This window comes from Polypterus senegalus, chromosome 8 (genome assembly GCF_016835505.1).
Source record: "Polypterus senegalus isolate Bchr_013 chromosome 8, ASM1683550v1, whole genome shotgun sequence".
Taxonomy (NCBI): domain Eukaryota; kingdom Metazoa; phylum Chordata; class Cladistia; order Polypteriformes; family Polypteridae; genus Polypterus; species Polypterus senegalus.
In genome coordinates, this window is record NC_053161.1 from 45,002,549 (window position 1) to 45,017,900 (window position 15,352).

Genomic DNA, 15,352 nt, shown 5'->3' on the forward strand with positions numbered 1-15,352 from the left:
AATGATACCAAACATATAGATGTAGGTTTTAAAATAAGCCTGATTTAAATCGTGACAAAAACATGACATTGCACTTTTAGGCTTAGGATTTTATATATAGAGAGTAGTTTTTTTTTTTTTTTTACCAAACTTAGTGTTCTAATTTCTATATTGTTCCCAAAACACAGAACTTGGGAAATAACAGTTCACCTAATTAGGCCAGCAGTCCAATTAAAAACAGAAGCTGGTTGGAACAATAACCTGCAGACTCAGTGGGTCCTCAGGACCGAGTTTGGGAAGCACTGCCTTAATATGTGCCGAGTTCTGCCTTTTTGCATAGTAAATAATATTTTTGTGTATGCTGTTTTCTGACAGTGACCACTGGTGCTGTTCTGTAGCTACAAATCCCTTTAGTGCCTGAACTCTGCCACTGGAAAAAACAAAACATTATTACCTTTCTTCATTTTTATTCACCCAATTAGATTGTTAAATGTTAAGTTAAACAATGAGCTTCCAGAAACAGGCAGCATAAGTACATGTCACACAAAATCACCTTGCCATCTTAAGGATGCCCAGACTGGAGATTTTTATAGAAACTTCAATGCTTGATAGTAAGTCGTGTATCTGGTTTTGACACTGTTTACAATTTTATACATTTTTCATGTGCTTTTTTCTTTATTGAGGTTTTGGAATGTTTAAAATTCAAGGTTACTATTGTATTGAAAATGTTATTAAATACATTATTTGTAAGGTTATTCAATTTTAATGTTATCTTGATGATGTCACCATAATGTCATATTATGTTGGAAACTTTTCACAACTGTCTCCATTTTTTTATTTACTTTTCAATGGTCAAAGTCAAATTGTTTATTGCTGCAATGGCAATTATAAGTTACCTGATGTGGAGGGTGAATCATCTTGTCCAGCACACATATCTAGGCATCATTGATTTGGGGATAAATGGTGGTAATTATGAGTAAGAAAACCAAACATTAGGAGTTAGAATTCAACAACAAATTTGGTTTTGGAATTTTTGGTTGACCTTTCTGGTTCCCCTGTTCTATCCTTTCTGGTTCTCTGGCTTTTTGAATAACTAAAATTGTTTGCCTTGTTCTATGTTCTTTCTTTCTGTGGTCTAATTTTATCCTTTACCACTGTATCTGGAGAAGTAGCACCATACAGTGTCTTTAAGATTTTGGTTACTAATATGTTCTTAGTGCTTCATCTGATGCTCCTTCATCCTCACAAAACAAACAAATAATATCAACCACTTACATCATAAATCATCCATGAGGACTTGTATGGAACATACTTAGCAGTGATATATGCTTCAACTGCCAGGAAGGGTGGCTAGTCCATCTTCCCCTTTAAGGTACTTTAGTATGCACTCCCTCATCCTCCTCAACCAATGTCTTTCTTTCTGCACCAAGTGGTGCACTTGTCACAGCCTTACATCTCAATCCACACATGATAAGCTTCATGCAGGGAGTGGGGAAGTGAAATTTAAACCTCATCCCAAGGTTAAGTTTGTCCATTAAATTATGTTTTTCTTAGAGAAAGCTCTATAGTTTCAATTGGGACATCAGGCCACAAGCCCATCTAGAAGTCCCTGCATCTCTGAATATTCTTTTGGCTTGAAATGTGTTGGCTCTCTCAGGCAACCTCTCAGTTGACTACAATATCACTGGAGCTTAACTGAACATAGATATGCTAATTACACCTTTAATAGCTAAAAAGAAGCATCTAAGACAATCTAAGATAAGGATGAAAGAATGCAAATTTTTAAGAATAATGCTCAGTATTAAGAATACTAAGGTATTTGAGTGGTGTTGTTAACTAAGTGAACAGATAATGAAGACATAGAGACAGTAAAAGATGCAATTTATATGTCCTCAGAAATGTAGATAAATGTTAGTTAGTCATAAAACAAGAAATCTTCATTTTCCTGGAAGAGAGCCATGACAAAACCAAAGACATAATAATTAAATCCAGAGATTCTGCATTGACAAATTAAATCTGAATGTTTAAAACCAATTTTTTTTTCCAGTAGCAACATATGAAAAGGAAAAAGGGACCATGAATAAAGCAGTCCAAAAGAAAATTAGTTTTGGAAATCATGTTGCAGGAAAAGATTACTGTGTATAACATGAACAGAAGAACTTATGAATATGTCACTTATAATTGAGAAAACTGTGTGCATTTGTTGAGGAGAGCTTAAGTAAAGTATTTCTAAATTTTCATAAGAAATTTTACAGAAAAATACTAGCAAATTTATAGGCCTAACAGAGGAAGCATTGATCATTATAAATTTCAAAATAAATGGTTTAAAACAAGATGTTCAAGCTGCTTATGGATTTTCATTTCATCATTGGGATTCCCAGGTTACATCCTGTTGAATGGCAAGGTATCTAACATCTAAAGTGAAAAAGTAATAAAGGAAGCCAAATTAAATTTTGTGAAGTTGGAAACAAAGCAAATATCATGGCATTTTAAAAACTACAGCAAACCAACCTAAAAACCTCATGAGTAGACAATCAGCAAGAAAAGACTGCATTATTATTGGAGGTAATGAATACATATGAACTAATTGCCTCCGATGATAATGGTGTTATTGCAGTTGCCTAGTAAGGACATAACAAAAAATGGAGGCATTCCTACAGTTGAGCTGTGAATGATACCACTTTGAATATGGAGAAAACATATTCAAGGATTGAAGCATATTATTTAGTGCACTTAGTGTCTCACTCTCACACATACAAACATACTTACTCACATACATATATACTCTATGTATTATTTATATTTGTAACATACTATATACTGTATCTGCATTAGAAAAAACAGGTAAAGGCTATTCTCACACTGAAAAAATAGAAAACTCACTTTTGGTGATGAACAGTTAAGAACAGTATTTACGGAGTTTTAAAACAAGTTTTAATGTATGCCTATTTAAGAGATGCTTATCCTTTCCATTAAATTATTTTCTTACTTTGAAATGTCTATGCCTTCTATGCTATGCTAATCTGATCATTAGTACATTAGCCTTTAGAGACTCAACATTTTGGTTGCATAGGCTTCATTAGGTGTATGACTGAAGGACTGAAGCAGAGGGGAAATAAGCCAGGAGAGATGTGTTGTAAATTTTACAGCTTCATGTTTTCTTAAACATTTTGGTATGTTCAAAGTTTTTAAATTTGATTTTGATACTTATTTTGTAAAACCTTTCATTTAAAACATAAAATATATTAACATCTTTCCATAATGCCATTTTTGTTTTCCATGGGCTTTTCCATTTTGCTCTTAGTTTGTTTACTGTTGCTAGCCACAATGCCAGGCAGGACAATTGCAGGTCACGAACCGTGATGTCACAGGTTGGAGGGTACATAGGTCAGCTCCAAGACTTCCTAGTTATTCGAGTTTGTGAATAGAAGCCCGCATTGTTATGAGACCATTTTTGTTTATTTGATTTCCTGGCAAAGACCCTGGGCTTTAGTTCTGTTGACCTTGAATTTTGGAACTACTTTTAGGCTTGTCAACAAATCATTCTTCATTTGTATATGACACTTAACAATGTTTCTCCTTCCAGTTCTTTTTAATTAAAAATCTGCCGCAATTTTCTGTAGCAGAATAAGATGAAAGGAGTGAAAGATAAGAATGGGTGAGAAAAGCTGGCACTAGAGAAGGTCATTTGGTCATTTAGTGAAATTCAGGAAAATGTGTGATCCATGTCTAAGCTTTGTTTCTTTTGTTTTTCTATCAAAGCTTAGTTTGTTGTCATAGGTGATGGCCAGGTGTAAACTCTTTACCAATGTCATGTCTCTGTCTTTGTACATTCTGTGTTTAATACAAACATTGTCAGTAAGGGTAAGATCATCGTGACTTCATGGCCATCATGACATCATGTAGCATTGAACTTTGTACTGTGATGTTGGAATGAAAGCAGATACCCTAACTTCCCACAAGACCCACTGCATCGAATCCTTTAAGACAATGCTTAAAAAAAACAATCAAGGAACTATTTAAAGAACATTTATGACAGGTAGAATGTCAAATTGTTGGAGCAAAAGACGCACCTAAAGGTCTTCACCTGAAATGAAGGCTCTAGGAGTCAGAGGATAGGCAAACTGAGTATATAGCTTTATTGCAATAAAACAATAATGTGGACTCAACCCAATTAGGCCAAATTTAGCTGAGCCCCAAACAGACCAAAAATCACAGTTTATATAATAATTTCTTATCATCCTGACCTATCTCAAAACAGCTCCTTCACTGCTCATTCTGACTCCTTTTTCTGAAGCTGACTTGTCAAAAAAGTGTTTTATGGGAACCACTGGTAATTTTATTTTATGTTATTTATCTTTATTTTTCTGCTTCGCTTATTTTTTAGTCGGCTTTGAGTTTGCAGATGTTCTCCCTCTTCCACCTTTGGGCTGCCTTAGCTTATCATTCTCCCTTCATTGGTCTTCGAGCTAATAAGCTATTGGTGGCTAGAACTAAGTTCTAATTAAAAAAGAAATATGGCATGTGCCTTTATTTAACCATTTACTTAGTGTGCCTGACTTGTATTAATATTTGCACTAAGGTTAATGCTTATATATTTTTTTTATATTTGCTAACATGCTAATACATACAATATACTAATTTTATTTTCCATATATTATGCACAGAGTAGGGTTACAGTTGTTTGTTAGGAGAAAGACATGCAGGTTATGATAATTAAAATAGCTTTATTAACACAATAGCTTTATTAACTTTATTAACTTAAAAGAATGTGACACTGACACAGTACACTTAGGTACAAACTCATAAGTGCACAAATTGCCTAAAATATAAATCATAAGTAAGGATGCAAAATAATGACTATAGTAATAATAAGAAGAAGACAAATAATGCAAATAAATAATACAATACTTAAAAATCAATAATAATACAAGAATAAACTCTGTATTTCACTTACATCTGTAAACCTATTTTGCCCACCCCTGTGCATATATATATTAGGCTTGGGAATATTAATTTTTGCATATATTTTTGCAAATAATCTGCCCTGTTTAATTCATTAAAAAATACTGTTGCTTTGGTCAGGGTAGCATTCTCAAGTATTTTTTTTAAGAAACATTACAAAATAATAATACAACTAAGTTAATTGTGTATCTAAAGTATTACATAAAAATTCTTTAAAAATTTTACGAAATAAAATTTTCATTTAAAGATTTAACATTTCAATGAATTTAACTTTTTCAGTTAACAACAATAAGCTACACGTCAATACATAGCACTGGTGTTCATTTTCTTGATTCCTACTTTCTGACAGGTGCAGAGGTGTAGGCAAAAGGCTGATGGAGAGGGAGGGTTATGGTAGTTGTGGTGCAATGCTAGAGAAAAGTTGCAAAGGTAAAAATGATGCTCTTTTTCTCATTTCATGGTTCTGTATGAAGATCAAATCAATGTCATATAACATAAGTGCTAAATGAGTTATCTTTTGAGTGGCACTAAAACCAAAATAGGTTTCTAATACCTCTTTATTTAACTCACTAGTTTGCCAGCCAGCTTAGAGTGCTGACTGCCCTAATATAATAAAAAAAATTCAACAAAATCGAAGTGTAATGATTATCCCTAACCATTATTCAAGTTTACGGTATCTTCAATAATTTATACAAAGTACACAACATAACCATCCAAGTAATGCACACTGTCAGTTTTTAAGCAAGATAGCAGCTATGAAGATCTTTTTAGAATGCCAGGAGCAACGATGTAGGTACAGTGTGCTTCACAACTGTTTTTCTGTGGTGGCACACTTTTTGCAACCCAAAAATATCCCAAGGTACACCAGGGTTCCACCAATCACAAAAGTATTAAATGTATATACATGTTAAACTATTTGAAGGGGTAGGACAGGGGGTGGAAAAAGAAAGCAGCTCGGATATTGCCATTCGCAGACACAGCACTTAGTGAGCACTTTGGTTGCATTTTCCACCTGCTTCATCCCTTTGCCTACTCATAGCGGGGGTTGTCTCTCTGCCTCAGTCCACTGACCCGGGGTCAGTGGTAACTTGTATGCCCACTGTCCATATTTCTTTGACAAACTGTAAAGCACTTTGAGCTCCATCCTCTGTATGAATGTTGTTGTAGTTCTTGATCATGCAAGAATTGCATCATCTTCCTCTAACAGACTGTTCTGGTTAAACACAGTGATCCAGTTCAACATACAGTTAAAAACGTTATTCCACTGTCTTAGAAAGACTTACCTATGTCATTCTGCCAGATACAAAATTTCTACCCCTGAGTGGAGGTGTTGGTTAAATTTGTTTTCCCTTGTTTTTGCTTTAGAAAGCATAAAGTTGCAGCATTCAGAAAATAAATAATGCCAATGACCCATAGAAATCATTAATTTTTTTTGTTGACCACAGAAACCCCACTGCGGAGTAAGTACTATAATTATTGTAAATAAAGAGCGCAGGTATCTTAGTTAATTGAAGGTTACAGCTTTAATCAGGATGTTGTTTGTACAGATTGTTTGGGACCCAGAGCAAGCATACAGGATATTTGATTGTTCATTACCAGTCTTTGCAAAATAAATGACCAAATAAAGACAACCTGAATAAGGAAGTTCAGGAATAACTTTGCCAACCCCTAAATTAGGATATAGCAGGCTGGATAATGAATGGATGGATGGATGTTGATTCATTCTTATGCAAGTTTTTTTTAATTTCAGGCATGATGAAAATTCTTGTAACCTGAGTACTGAATACTTATTTAATTCTGCTGTTTGTGGAAATGTGTTCTAAATCTGATGTACCAAACTACACCTCACATGCAAACTTATTTCCTGGTGTAAAGTAGCATATTTAGTTTAAGAAAAGTAATCGTAATTCTTCAATGTCAAACTGACTTAGCACTTTAAAATAAAACAGGAGGCAGTCAAGAGTGCAAACATATTGCTTGGAATGACAAAATAAAAGAAGAAGAAAACCCCGGTCACAATCCAGATGTTAGAATGACTGGCCTCTGGCCTCACTTTGTAACTAGAATGAGTTCAGCCACACAGGATGGCGCTGACTCTCTAATCCTCACTAGCTCTCAGTATCCCTTTATATTGTAAAACAGGAAAAACATACATCAAATTACATCAAATGTTTAACACCCTCATTTATCCAACCACAAAATACTGTATTTTAAACAGAAAGGTACAACATATAAAGCATTATACGTCATTATTATTATTATTATTATTATTATTATTTCACATTCAGAAACTTCAGCAGTACTTAAAGCACATGTCAATGATATTGTAGGATCTCTTTCACCATTTTGTTTCTTGTGAATGCTTTGCTGCACAAGTCTGAAAGTGAGTGCAGTATTTAAAAAAAAAAACAGTAACATATCAAATGAGACAATAATATTTAACATGCCACAGAAAACTGCAGTAATTACAATTCTTAAAAATGTAAAACAGCTGCAGCTGAACTAAGTTGGCCTGCTGCAATTCATTATTCTTAAACAAAGAATACAAATACTCTTTAATATTATTGAAACAAACCCCATTTAATGTTGATGTTTTGGTATCTTCAATAATGCTGTAAACATTACAAATTTCATAGAAAGTGTTGCCTACACATTTGAACTATACATTGTTCTACTTTTTTATGTTCTATTACAACTTTAACTTTACAATGATAGAGTGCAGAATTGAGTCACCAGTGTTTTAACACAAGCATATATTCAAAATATGTACTATCCAAAGTATTACTGTCTTGAACAGTTTATTCAAGAGTAATAATAACGATTATATCACCTTTGTACTTAGGCAGCTATTCATTTGCCCCCACCTTTAATAAAAATAAATGTGTGTAGTGTAACATGATGACCTTAGCAGTTAATCATTGAACTAGCATAAGCCCACTTATCTACTAGTCCAACAAAATATATTATTAAATTACAGCAGGGGTTCAAAAAAAGAAATGTGAGATATTTTGAGCGTTCTTATTTCCAGATATGCCAGTTACATTCTTTCACAAAATAAACAGGGACAACTGGAGTGTTAAAATGAAAGTGCTGGCAAGCAATCGAATGAAGACTAATTGAATCTGCATGTTTTCCCCATTTCCTTTTACGTTATTCAACAGCAAAAGTGAGACTTTGTTTTGAGCAGTCTGTAATAAATCAATGGCACATTTCTCTTCTAATGTTAACCTCACAATGATCTGCAAACTAACCTAACTGCCAAAACAAACCTGATCACACCTTTATGGAACTCCGACCAGCCAATATGAACAGTTTGATTTATGCATTTATCTATTAAAAAAAAAACATCAGACAGCAAGAAGCATTGGACTTACCTTCAAATGTTAAATAGACCCTTGGCAAAACTTGGGAAAATTCTAAGCTGAAGCTGATGTGTAAAATCATTCCAACAACCACTTCAAGCAGCAATACATTGGCCATGTTTATGAGTCTTTGGAAGTCCATCCTAGCCAGAGATCCCTTTTAAAATACAAAAATCAAACTTAGTGACACTTTACATACTGTACTATAAATAATTGTAATCTTTTATGCCTGAGTTTGACCTAAATAAGTAACATAACTCTTATTTCTGGGAGCCAAAAGATTTAAGTTTTAACACAAGTGAAAGACTTGTGGGCTTATCATAACAAAGCATTAAATTGTAAAACCCTTTTAATCCAATTAGGGTAGAGGTGAGGCAGGGCATATCCTGGCAGTATCCCCTATAAATGATATAGTCTATCATGTGTGCATGAATCTTCTTATAGTTATTTATCATTAAACATAATTAGTCCACGTGGTACACTCATTTCAGTACTATGATTATATGCAGCAAAACACTGCAGAATCTAAACTTGTGAATACAACATAACAAATATCTTTTTGTTTTATAAATGATTTAATTTCTATGAATGATTCTATAGCTTTTTGCTTTGTTGCAGCAACTAATATAACTCAATTGCTACTTGTGTTAAAAAAGAAACACTTTCTGTTTTAAGAATGTCACGTAACGGGCCCTGAAGAAGAGACTGTGGTCTCCAAACGTGCCGTTTGATATGCTGCATAAACTTTGTATTATGAGCTGTCTTCATGGAACATTTATAGTGGATTTGCCTTGACACTAATAAGATCAATTTAAACTTGCTCACACTGCAAGTGAAGCAGTTTCTTACTATTGACTTGATACTTTAAACTCCGCACTTGTTACCTTTGAATGTCAGAAAAGAAAAGAGAAGAAAAGATATAGTGATAGCAATGATAAGAAATGTATTTTTGCTTTGTTAATTAACTATCACATATTCTTTATTGTACAGTAGTATTTTAGAAAGGGGTACCAAATTTGTATTTTGTCTAACATTGGAATTTTATAATGATAAATGTTTGTATAACAAGAACTGTTTAGTTTTATCGTTTATGGTCCTTAACTCAATTATCTCAAAGAGCAGAGTTTCTGTTGTTACTCTAAGGGTTACATTCAGTACAAACACATTCTTTATGTATCTGGTTGCTTCTTTAATCGGTATTGATTTTTTATAACAATTTGGTGTATGGATATATAGTTTATACTTTGTAAGAGTGGAGGTTCAGTTTCTGAGAACTGGAGGTGAGGGGCAGTGCTCTGGATGGTGTTTCTCAGAATTTTGAAGAGTCACACATCTGTACCTTTGCCTATTACAAAGGAGTATGGATCCTCAGAGGTTTATCCTGTTAACTGGAGTTTGTGTTTCCCTCTCTTCATTCTCTTTATTAGGATTTATTTAATTATGTTTTCAACATAGTATGCAATCAACCAGATAAAATTTGCAGAACTACAACAAAAAACTTCAAAAGGAAAAAAAAGCTCAAGAACATAAAAAACTGAGAAAACAGAGAAAAATGACAACCTAACAGAACATGAATTCAACCACCTTCCACTTCTTCACAACTGGTCATATTTTTTGGTAGCTTGAAGGTAAATTAGCATAACTTTTTTACATTTCAAACAAACATATTATATTCTCTATTATTGTCTAGTCACCTTGACATTTGTGCATTTTACATATGTAAATATTATATTCTAATAAAGTTTAGTGTTGCTGCAGTTTTTTTATTTTGTAAATATGTGAAAGCCTGTACTTAATGCACCATACAGAAATAAACTGATCTGAGATGAATATTTTAAGGCAGGCAGGTGGATGAATCTATCAATCTGATTGTTAGGGGCAATGACACAAATCTATAATAGATTGTCCCATAAAATATTTATGAATTTGCTTCTGCATTTGTATTAAATTGATCATCCTTAAATTTATCACCCACTACAGTTTACCTCAGATTGAAGTGGATGATGTAATAATCTGTCTACTCCATAAAGCTTATTCTCACCAGGACCAAGTTGGTTGCACTGTGGGGATTATGATTTTTGATTTCTCCACTGCAATCAATATCATCCAGCCAACCCTGTTAAGGGGTAAGTTCAGGGATATGGAGTGGATGAGCCTATGGTGTCCTGGATAATGAACAATCTGTCAGGAAGACCACAGCTTATGAGACTCAAAGACCAATGTTTCTGATACGGATGTGAGCAACACTGGACCACCACCACCAAATTCAGTATAACCAAAGACTTTCACCACACCCAAGAGCCTCTATGTCCGGTCGCTATTCAGGGAGAGGATACAGAGGAGGTGCACTCTATAGGTAATTGGGGGCCCACATCAATGATAGATTGGACTGATCTCATAACACAGAGGAACTAAATAAGAAAGGGCAGAGCAGGATCTTTTTTCTTAGGAGACTGCGTTCCAATAAAGTGGGAAATGAGAACCTTCAGATCTTCTGCAACTCTGTGATGGCCAGTGCAATGTACAGTACACTGTGGTGTACTAGGCTGATAACATTACTGCAAGAGAGGCCCATCAAATCAACAACCTAAATTAAATAGCAGTCTCAGTTATGGAACACACCCTGGACCACCTGGAGATAGCAGCAAAGGAGAGAATTAAAACAAAACTGAGTGCCATTTTGAACAGTGCTCTGACACATTGTTGCTAAATACTTTCAGCCAGTGAATTATTTAGCCGAAGTGTGTTGGGAAACACTTCTGGGGCTTCTTTGTACCAACAGCAATTCACCTGCATAATGTCTTACTGGGGCTGTGACTGCCAAGTCAGACTTTTTTATTTTATTTTCTTCCTTTTTAGTCATTCTAGTGTATGTTTAGACCATGTGAATATCTATCTATCTATCTATCTATCTATCTATCTATCTATCTATCTATCTATCTATCTATCTATCTATCTATCTATCTATCGATACGCATGTTTGAATAGGAGACATCCACATGGCTCCGAAAATGTAAGCCTTACCACCACTGCGATGAGAGGGGACGCTGTCGCTGATGCAACATCTCTTTTCCTCATAGTTCAATGTCTTCTGGGACCCAGTACCTTAAAAACATGTGGCACTACAAGGAGGAAGTCAGTCTTGGACTCAACAGTGACTGAGTGGGTTACACTATGGATTGCATCTTTCTTTTTTGTTTTAACACCCATGTGTGCTCTTTATTTTCTCTCTTTTTGCTGATAGCAACTCCTGGCATTAAATGGGGCCCACTTTGTTTGCACTATTTATTTATTTAATGGGTTTCTGTAAAAAGAGAAATTTACGCAAGGGGACAAATAAAGCTATCCATCTGGATATCTATCTATCCTTAATATTTCTGTGTTGACATAATAAAATCATTGCACAAAACATTCTGGATTTCTTAGCCTAAACACAGGGGCCTAAATCTCTATCTACATTTTTTAATTATTTTTAAAATTTCTGATCACAAATTTTTATCATTGAATGTTATACTGGTGTCAAAGAAAAGCAATATGTGTATATTATATTTAAATATATGTTCAAGAACAGATTAACAATTTAAAATGTTGAAATTAAAACACATTTACAAAACACTGAAAACAGCAATTTAATGATACACACAAAGAAAAAAAAATACTCTTCACTACATCTCAAGCAGCAAAGCATAACAAGATATATTTTAAAGTTGCTTCTGGTCGCTTTGGTATACCTTCCATTAATCCATCCATTATCCAACCCGCTATATCCTAACTACAGGGTCATGTGGGTCTGCTGGATCCAATCCCAGCCAACATAGGATGCAAGGCAGGAAACAATCCCCGGGCAGGGCACCAGTCCACTGCAGTGGTATACCTTTACAACTTTATTTTCCTTTTTAGCATTGTCATCTCCTACACTGACTTAGTTTTTACTGCTGTGCATATATAGGAAACTGATATAAATGTTACACGCCCTCAGCAACCAGCATGCTTCACTTCTTAAGGTATAACAGAACTGGCCGAAATGAGATTTTGATGCGATTAAGCATATGAGAGATGCTGTGTGTAAGCTATTTAGGTATGTATTTTAATTGTATATAACAATCTTTGTATGTACAAGGATAAAACTCACCATAAAACTGCATACCATGGAATGCAAGGTCTCAGTGTTTTTCCTTATTATTTCAAAAAGTTCTAGAAGAATTCCATTATTTTTATTTGAACTAAACTTATTTAACTAATTAAGCAGATTTTTGAAAATAAAGAAAGTCAATAAGACTAAACCAAAACATTCATGTTGATTTTCTGGTAAAGATGGAAAATTGTTTTTAAATTAAAGAGTCTTTGATCACACTTAGCACTAAATAAGTATTAAGAATTTTAAATATAAGTACTTTGAGTATGGGAAAGGTGCTATATAATTAAAAAATTATTATTATCATCGTAAAATCAGTATTTATCTGCTAAGTTATTCATTCAATCATTTTCTCAGTCCTTCAATGTTATTTGTTAATTTCCTGATCCACGTTTCTGGGAATCAGAGTTTGTCCTGACATCACTGAGTGTAAGATAAGACAACAGTTTATTGCAGGAAGCACTTCAAACAGCCATATTCGATAACACTGTTCCATTTTAGACTCACCAGTCAACCAAATCTGATCATCAGGAAAACTGATGCATATTCCACACAGAAAGTGACAAGACTGGAAACAGGATGAATGACTCCTAAACTATGAAACAGCACCCTTAACCAATTTTCCACCACAGAAAAAGAATATGTAATAGTTAATTGCATGTATTTTTTAGTTTAATTTTTTTCTGGTCCCTTTTTTAATCATTTTGTGGCCAAAATGTGGTACTGATTCAATGGAAACAGTATTAAGGTTCAACCAGTCTTTTTTACTCTCTGTATTTTAAATGGAAAGAACAGACACGAGCTGTGCCAGAATATAACCAATGATTATTTTTATGAACAATCTCCTGAATCGAGTCTATATTTTTTATGAATGTGTCACTCATGTCAAAATCTGCATACAGTACAATATATTTCTGTTTCCACATCTCCAAGCTTAAATTATTTGTTCTTTACTGGGGCACCTAATTATGATAGCCCGGTTTAGTTAGAGGTTCCAGTCTAAATGTTTATTAGCTTGATTAGAAGCTGTGCCAATTCATATTTTGTGTTTGTGATTCCATAAAGCTCTGCAATTGCCTGCCAATCCATCCAAAACTAGCTCCAACTTCCACTGATGCTGGGAGAGTCTCCAGATTCTTATAAATCTACAGTGGAAATAATATGCTCAGTACATGAATAAAAGATCCAATAACATTGTAATTATTTATATTATTATATATGTGTACTTGTATCTTTATTGTGTACTTTCAGATTGAGTTTCATTTCTTTAATGTTTCTGACTAATTGTTGTTTTAGAATAACACAATACTCATACTCCAGTCGCTTGGAAACTACTTTCAAGCAGGGGAATCTGTCACTTTAATTTGCTGTTATCAGCTTTTGACAAAGGATGCATCCAAATGTAAGACATGCCCACCCCAACTGCTCCAACTACACCAGTATAAGCATTATTTCTGTCTTATATGTATAGCATATTCTTTCCTTCATCCACAAGGTTTGTGCCAGGTATACTATAGTCTTCCAGCTCTGCCAACTATTACATTGTCTGACAAAATGAACATTTCCAGATGTTTTTCCTACAATCAGCTACCATCATACTGGCAGGGTGTGAATGACATTCTTCTTATTTTAAAGACTGGTTCATTCACTGCAGCCCACCTCAGGAATAGGATGATATATTCCAGAATGTGCTTGTTTCAAATTTTCACAGCTTTCAATATATACTTCCAACTTTCTTGTGAAACAATACATACTTGAGGTTTTGGCAAGGATTCTAAGGAAGCAATATTATGGTAAAAAAGTAATTCTTTTTGCATTTCTTACACTTGTCCATGACATTTTAGCTGTGACTAATGCAAATCTTCAAGCAACTTTTGCCCCCCTATAACTTCTCCCATGTATGTAACTCAGAAGTCTCACTCCCCACTCTATTAAGCTACAATTTAATTTCCTCCCTCATATACATCATAGTGCCTCCAAACAGGAGACAACACCATTTCCTTACTAGACGGAGATGAGACAAATCAAGAAATAGATAAGACATAAATCCACATGTGAAGAAGCATTTTTCTGCATTTACACTACTGTTTTAATTAATTATTATAAATATAGCTGCTTGCCTGTTCTTGTTACAGGGTTAGCAATGTGTTTAGTAACCTCTCCAAAGATTTCTGTATATACAGTATAAATATATATATATATACATACAGTAGTATATATATATATACACAGTATATATATAAATATCACATATATTTACTATAATCACGTTTACTATAAACTCAATTTTTAGATGTGTTTCAGCTAACAACCTGCACCCTTTTTTAACCTACTTAGCATTACATTTTTTCCCCAAAAAAATTAAATTTTTATTAAACCTCATCTTTCTACTGTAAAATATGCAAACACTAAAAGTACAAAGTCAAGAGTGTAAAAAGGCATAATAATGATACAAATAATAATAATGCTGAATTATAATATAAAATGAATATTATTATTATTACTATAGTGCCAATACTACATATACTGTCAAAACATGCAAAACACTAAAGAAAACAAAGTCAGAAGTGTAAAAATAATAATGATACAAATAATAATAATAATATGACATGAATAATAATAATAATTAAAACAAGGTGGTTCTTGTTTATTTGAAGCAGGGTCAATGGAAACCCAAATGCGAGCATCACTTTAATATTCATCAGAATAACTTTCGGATTTACTGCCTGAAGACATATTCATTTTGTCATCACTGCTGATGAGAAGCTTCTCAAAATCACTGCATTTATCACTGTCAAGAACGAGCAACGCCTGCACTGCTGAAAAATGTTTCTTACCAGACGACATTATTCTGTTACGGAGACGTGCCTGCACTGTTGCCATAGTAAAGCTTGAATTTGATGCTTATGTC

General features: G+C 33.9%; 1 protein-coding gene across 1 annotated transcript in view; it reads right to left on the minus strand.

Annotated features, from left to right (window-relative positions):
- sema3c (sema domain, immunoglobulin domain (Ig), short basic domain, secreted, (semaphorin) 3C) overlaps positions 1-15,352 on the minus strand; it is a 161,938-nt gene that overhangs the window by 126,153 nt on the left and 20,433 nt on the right. The window contains exon 2 of the mRNA XM_039761054.1: positions 8,319-8,463. Coding sequence (XP_039616988.1) covers positions 8,319-8,448 — 130 coding nt within the window. The 5' untranslated portion in view covers positions 8,449-8,463. The remainder of the gene's footprint in view (positions 1-8,318; positions 8,464-15,352) is intronic.